This window comes from Mus pahari, unplaced genomic scaffold (assembly GCF_900095145.1).
Source record: "Mus pahari unplaced genomic scaffold, PAHARI_EIJ_v1.1 scaffold_9525_1, whole genome shotgun sequence".
Lineage (NCBI taxonomy): Eukaryota > Metazoa > Chordata > Mammalia > Rodentia > Muridae > Mus > Mus pahari.
The window spans coordinates 4,843-12,416 of NW_018391638.1; the positions used below are offsets into that span (position 1 = coordinate 4,843).

At 37.5% G+C, this 7,574-nt stretch overlaps 1 protein-coding gene across 1 annotated transcript; it reads right to left on the reverse strand.

The window, feature by feature from the left end:
* Positions 1-1,178: 1,178 nt before the first annotated feature.
* On the reverse strand, positions 1,179-5,074 carry LOC110314626 (vomeronasal type-2 receptor 116-like; the record flags this gene model as incomplete). Its single annotated transcript, XM_021188885.1, has 4 exons — positions 4,817-5,074; positions 3,640-4,446; positions 2,748-2,975; positions 1,179-1,302 (listed from the first exon to the last, which is right to left on the reverse strand). Coding segments are annotated over exons 1-4 (1,417 nt in total), but the record flags the coding sequence as incomplete, so codon positions are not given.
* Between the last annotated feature and the right edge of the window lie 2,500 nt (positions 5,075-7,574).

Below are 7,574 nucleotides of genomic sequence, written 5' to 3' on the forward strand. Positions count from 1 at the left end.
GTACAGTGATAGAGAGGAGACTGAGAGAAAAGCCAACCAACAACTGGCCCAGATTGATATGTATCTCATGGCAAGCACCAATCCATGACTCTATTAATAATATACGATCATGCTTCTACACAGGATTCTAAATTGACTGTACTCTGAGAGGCTCTACCCAGCAGTTGACTCAGACACATCTAGACACCTACAGCACTACTAGTGATGCAGCTTGTGGACTCCTATGGAAGAATAGGAGAAAGGATTGTGAGACAAAGTAGAAAGGAAATCCCCAGAAAGACCATCAGAAACAATTGACCTGGATTCTTGGGCCTGTCAGAGACTGAACCACCAACCAAAGAGCATAACGGGGCTGTACCAAGGCCTCCCCACGTATATGCATCAAATGTGCAGCTTGGTCTACATGTGAGTCTTGAACAACTAGTGTGTGCAGTCTTCAAAAGCTGTTGTGTGACATATGTTCTACAAGTTGGGCTCCCTTTTCTGGCCTCAGCAGGAAAGGATGTGACTAGACCCACAGAAACTTGATGTGTCAGGGGGGGGTGATACCCAGAGTAGCACAACCTGCTCAGAGGAGGAGACTGGGAATGGCGGGAAGGATTTTGGAAGGGGCAGACTAGCAGGGGATAGTAAGCAAGATGTGAAGTAACATGAATGAATGAATGAATGAATGAATTAATTAATAGATAGATAAATAAATAAATAGTTTCAAGATTATGAGGACTTAATACTCAGAATATTGACAGTTAAATTCTATGCTGGAATGGAACATTCATCTCTGCTGTGAGGAAGCAAATTCTTTTTTTTTTTTTTGGTTTTTTGAGACAGGGTTTCTCTGTGTAGCTCTGGCTATCCTGGAACTCACTTTATAGACCAGGCTGGCCTCGAACTCAGAAATCTGCCTGCCTCTGCCTCCCGAGTACTGGGATTAAAGGCGTGCGCCACCACGCCCAGCCTGAGGAAGCAAATTCTTGAGGCAACAATACCTACAATAGATCTAAAATGTAAATCATTCATATGTAATTTTTTTAACAGAAAATGCAGTGGAACAATTCAAATTGCTAAACTGAAGTAAAGAAATGGCTATGCAGTTCTCTCACTGATTCTTTTCCTAAAGGTTAACTTTGTCAGAACACTGTGGAAAGGAGGGAAAATTTTCTAAGAGTCTTGTCATTCACCTGTCTCATTGGAAATCTCATTTTCTTGGCAAGGAATGCAGTCAAAGCAACAGGCAAGCTTTCCCTCCAGGATGACTTTCCTAAATCCAGGAGTGCAGCTCTCACTGCATATAGACCGAGGGGGCTGAAAAATATTTAATACAGGATATAAAATGTGTACATCCTAATGACTGCCCTAGTAAAGGATGCTTAACAACTCATATCATTGGTTAGTATTTAAAAATGTAGGTATTAGAGATGTGACTCCATGTTTTCATGTATATGATGAACAAGTATATTCTATTTTATGCTAGGTCCTTAGACTATAAAACTCTATAATATCTGTAAAGATTTTTAAATGTAGAAAAAAAGGGTAAGTAAGTTAGGTGGCTGGGAAAATGTCTAAGGAGAGTATATTTAGATTCCAGACTAATCCTGTCCCTGAAATTCCTAGCTACACAAATGACATTTATCTTCCTTTGTGTCTGTCTGTCAGCATGGTATGAATTAATGCCAGCATAAAAACAAATGCTTGGTATTTCTGAGAAGTGTTTCCTACATTTCCTTAGCTACATTTTGACAGCCTTATTAAAATGAGTGCTATCATTTTAGGAATATAAATGAGAATGGAAAAGGAGTTTGGTTAGCAGCAACCATTACTCTCTTCTCTTATTCACAATCTTGAATGAAATCTTCGTAGTTTCCTAAAGTCAGTGCTACCATGCTTGCCTGCCATAATGGACTTCATCCTCAATCTGCAATGGTAAAAATGAAATCCTTCATTAATTGCTCACATTAATTTTGCTGTCTACATTTTACAGCAAACATGTAAGTAAAAAGGGGGCACGCTGTGACTTATCGGATTTGTTTGTCAACGACGTAAGTGAAATCCAACTGAAGATTGACTCATACTGTCTAAGTTGGGTTAGTTAGGGTTTCTATTGTTATGATAAAATGGAAGGTCAATAGCAAAGTGTGAATAGAAATTCCCCTTTCACTTCTACCTCATCATTTATTGTCAATGGATATAAGAACAGGAGTTAAAGATAGACAACTAGATATAGTAATTGAAATGTAAACCATGTAGTAATTCTGCTTACTTTCTTGCTAATCATGGCTTTCTCAGATTTGTTTCGTAAACACCTAAGAACCCTCTGCTATCACTTTCATTTTAAGGGCCCCTCCTGTGTGAATCCTGTATCTGGACAATGCCTAACAGATTTGGCTTTAGGCCAGTAGTGTGTAAATCTTTTTTCTACTGATATTGTTTTACACAGGTAATTTATTTCATGTTGAGCAAAATTATTATTCAATGTTAAGACAATTGAAAACAACATAAACATCCAATAGCTATTTTGCTACAATGATGTAAAAAACCTACGAATTCATATCCTGCCTTTAAATGACAAAATGATTACATGATTTCAAAATATCTGAAAACACATCCACTAGAATAAGAAGTCAGTAAAAGTTTTTATATTTAGTTATGGGTATACTGATGGGGTCCATGTAAACAACCAAGAGCCATTAGATTCAGAGTCAATCATTATGTACATACATTAGAAACTTTTCAATAAGAAACATACCTACCTTTGTAAATACTATGGGCCATTGAATCATATATTCAGATAATGACAGTTGTTGTCCCTGGGGAGACCTTGGAGAAAATGTACCCACATTCACAAATAGTGAAAGACCTGTTGGGAAATTCCAAAGGCTAGTAATATCATACCCCGGATCTGTCTTCCTTTTCCAGTCCAGAACCACAATGTCACCAGCAGAATTTTTCACTTGAATGACCCTTAGAAAAGGGTGAAGCTAAATTATATGTGAAATTGTATGAAACAGTTATAGTCTTATAGATGTAACAGAACTACAAAATGAAGTTATTTACTAACTGTAATGTATGATTTTAACACAGGTTAAATTATTTTTCTATGGTGTTGAATGAAGAACAATTTAGAAGGAGATAACTAAAATTTTGGTTTTTAAAATTTCAGTTTTAGAGAGCAGTCTAATCCAAGCAGTACTAAATGATAAGGAATACACTGTGAACAAGTCTCAACTTCTTTAAATCAAACTATCTCCTTCTATTTTCTGAATTTTTACACAACCTCCATGTAGAATGCAAGCTTACTTGACTTTGGTGGATAATCTGGAGTGGATTAGAGAATATAACAAATCTAGTGTTGTATAGGAATATTTGACAGGTTTTGTGAGAAATGAACAGAAAATGCTGGAGTTTCATAAAAAGATATTATCAAGAGACATATCACTTCAGTGTCTACCAAAAGTAGAATTATTCTGTTAAACTAAAACTTCCACATAGACATGGGAGTACACTGATATATAATGACTGAAATATATTCTACCTCATATGAATTAGTGAAAGAAAAACTAAATCTATTCTATCTAGTTTGAGACATTTTTAAGCATCTGGTGACATGTTGCTAATGTTACAATGCAATTAAAGGAGCATTACCTGCCAGGGCAATAATGTATTCCTATCTTTGTTTTCTTGGAGTTGAATTTGGAATTCATTGATAATCATCTCATGGACACTGTGGGCTACTGCATACATAGCATTGTACACATTGTAACTCTCTTCAGTCATGACCATTTCAAACATGTTCCCTGGCAACATTTCCAAAGAGGCATTGGGCATGCAGCTTTCCATAATTTTACAATCAGAATGCAAAAGTGAGCAGTTGAAGTACCTATTCCACAAAACATGAAGAACAGTGTCTTCTGGGTACTTGATAGGGGTAGCTTCCTGCATAAAATTTGTGAAACCAAGAATCTCCCCATGATGTGGTGAAAAAGTGAGAGTCCCATGGGATGAATCTAACATATTATATTCTATAAATTTCAGACCAATCCTTTTTGAGTTCATGACCCAAACTCTTCTCAGTAGATCCTTACTATACCCATTTCCCATTTGAGATAATATCAAAGGAATGTCTGGATAAATTATGATCACATTTGCTGATGACTCAAGAATATACATCTTAAGATCACTTGACACATAATATACTGATTCCCCTATAAATGATACTGTATACACAAAAGCTAAGCAGACTTTATTCTTGTCCAGCTCCTTTCTCAAGTCTGATAGAAACTGAACACCTCTGTGGTCATCTGTGATTAACAGTCCCACCCAGGTCCAGTTGAAATGAAGCATCAATGAGGCAATACCACACAATAGTGATGATTCTTTGGGGGCCACCTGGTACAGATATGGAAACTGGCTTCTATCAGTAAGAAGATCATCAAAGGCCCCAAATGTAAGCTGAAAGGAATATAGTGTTTAGAACATTAGACTAAGAATTGTCATTCCAAAACAAACAAACAAACAAACCTATTTAAGTCATAAACATCAGATTGAAGTGATAGAGAAGTAACTCTGTTCAACAGTTCTTGATATCATACCTTAGTTTTTGAGTATTTTGAGTAAATTAAGGAAAAGTTTAAGGTTTTAAAGTACCTTGTGTACAGTTCATTCTCATTTCTCATCTAAAAAAATGTACTTTTAAAATAATCTGTCCCTGTAGTTGTTTTTTCAGTCTAAGTAATGAAAATCTTTCCCCCATTTTTTGTACACAGCTAAAGTATGAGAAAAGAGACCTGGAGGCTCATCATTCACATAGCTCTTAACTCACCTGTGGAAATTTGTAAAGATTCAGCACTCTCCCAATATTTTCAGATGTTTTCCATGTTATTCCTGTAAGCACACCAGCTGATTTGCTCTCTTTTCTACAGCTGTAATTAGGGATAGAGGTATTCAAGCCTGTGAGACAATATAATACAATCCTCAAAACATCCCTTTCATAAAATGGCAGATTATAAATCTCAAGTCCCAGAGAGGTGTTTGGTAAAATATGGGAGTTCCTGTTGATCTCATTGATGGCAAATAGCATGGCCAAAACAAGCTGGTAGTTTTGTTCTTGGAACCTGCATAGAAGTATTACAGAATTCATAAGGGGAACTCATACCAATTATATTTAAAAATTAATGCAATGGCTTCTACATTTTGAAAGTTTTTCAGACTCAAAAATATATGAAAAGCTATTATTTCTTTGTTAAACCATGAGGTTCCTGAGATGGATTATTATGAAAGAGGTCACTTACTGATTACAATATGTGACTGCTGTTGGCTTTTCTATAATTATATATTTATCATATGTTGTATGTCTCTTTGCTATGTGTCAGTGTATCTGTCTCTGGTGTATTTAGATATACATATCTTCTTATTGTTGTTTTTGTTGTTGTTGTTTTAAAAAAACATTATTTTCAAAAACAAGCAGTGGACTGAATTGACACACTACAGTCCCTGGTCTAGAATCTGACTGTGCTAAGTCCTTGTAGCTAACTTTGCAGCATATTCTTCTGTCATTGTCTTTATTCATCATAGGTGAATGAAACCCTTCCAAGGTCACTTTCCTGCATTGTATTACATAGCACTTTCTTTTTTAAATTATTAGATATTTTCTTAATTTACGTTTCAAATGCTATTCCCCAAGTCCCCTATTCCCTTCCTGGCCCTGCTCCCCAACCCAACCACTCCTGCTTCCTGGCCCTGGTATTCCCCTGTACTGTGCATATGATCTTTGCAAGACCAAGGGCCTCTCCTCCCATTGATGTCTGACTAGGCCATCCTTTGCTACATATACAACTAGAGACACAGTTCTGGGAGATACTGGTTAGTTCATATTGTAGATCCTCCTATAGGGTTGCAGACCCCTTTAGCTCCTTGGGTACTTTCTCCAGATCCTTCACTAGGGGCCCTGTTTTCCATCCAATAGATGACTGTGGGCATCCACTTCTGTCTTTGCCAGGCACTGGCATAGCCTCCCAAGAGCCAGCTATATCAGGGTTCTTGCAACAAAATCTTGTTGGCATATGCAATAGTGTCTGCATTTGGTGGCTGATTATGGGATGGATCCCTAGGCGGGGCAGTCTCTGGATAGTCCATCGTTTTGTTTCAGCTCCAAACTTTGTCTCTGTAACTCCCTCCATTGCTATTTTCTTCACCAATCTAAGAAGGAATGAAGTATCCATACTTTGGTCTTCCTTTTTCTTGAGTTTCATGTGTTTTGAAAATTGTATNTTAGATATTCTAAGTTTCTGGGTTAATATCCACTTATCAGTGAGTTCATATCATGTGTGTTCTTTTGTGATTGGGTTACCTCACTCAGGATGATATCCTCCAGATACATCCATTTGCCTAAGAATTTCATGAATTCATTGTTTTTAATAGTGGAATAGTACTCCATTGTATAAATGTACCACATTTTCTGTATCCACTCCTCTGTTGAGGGACATCTGGCTATTATAAATAAGGCTGCTATGAACATAGTGGAGCATGTGTCTTTATTACAAGTTGGAACATCTGGGTATATGCCCAGAAGAGGTATTGCTGAATCCTCCATTAGTATTATGTCCAATTTTCTGAGGAACTGACAGATGATTTCCAGAGTGGTTGTACAAGCTTTCAATCCCACTAGCAATGGAGGAGTGTTCCTCTTTCTCCACATCCTCGCCAGCATCTGCTGTCACTTGAATTTTTTTTTTTATTTGCATTTTCCTGATGATTAAGAAACCCAATCACAAAAGAACTCACATGATATGCACTCACTAATAAGTTGATATTAGCCCAGAAACTTAGAATGCCCAAGATACAATTTGTAAAACACATGAAACTCAAGAAGAATGAAGACCAAAATGTGGACACTTTGCCCCTTCTTAGAATTGGGAACAAAACACCCATGGAAAGAGTTACAGAGACAAAGTTTGGAGCTGAGATGAAAGGATGGACAATCTAAAAACTGCCCACCCAGGGGTCCATCCCATAATCAGTCACCAAAAGCAGACACTATTGCATACACAGCAAGATTTTGCTGAAAGGACCCCTGATATAGCTATCTCTTGTGAGGCTATGCCAGTGCATGGCAAACACAGAAGTGGATGCTCACATCCAGATATTGGATGGAACACAGGACCCCCAATAGAGGAGCTAGAGAAAGTACCCAAGGAGCTGAAGGGGTCTACAACCCTATAGGTGGAACAACAATATGAACTAACCAGCACCCTCAGAACTCATGTCTCTAGCTGCATATGTAGCAGAAGATGGCCTAGTCAGCCATCATTGGGAAGAGAGGCCCCTTGGTCTTGCAAACTTTATATGCCCCAGTACAGGGGAACACCAGGGCCAAGAAGTGGGAGTGGGTGGGTAGGGGAGCAGGAAGGGTAGGGTATAGGGAACTTTGGGGATAGCAGTTGAAAAGTAAATGAAGTAAATACTTAATAAAAATTGGAAAAAAAAAGAATGTTGAACATTTTATTGTGTTCTGAATTTCCTGGATGTTTTGGGTTAGGATCTTTTTGCATTTTGCATTTTCTTTGATTGTTGTGCCCATG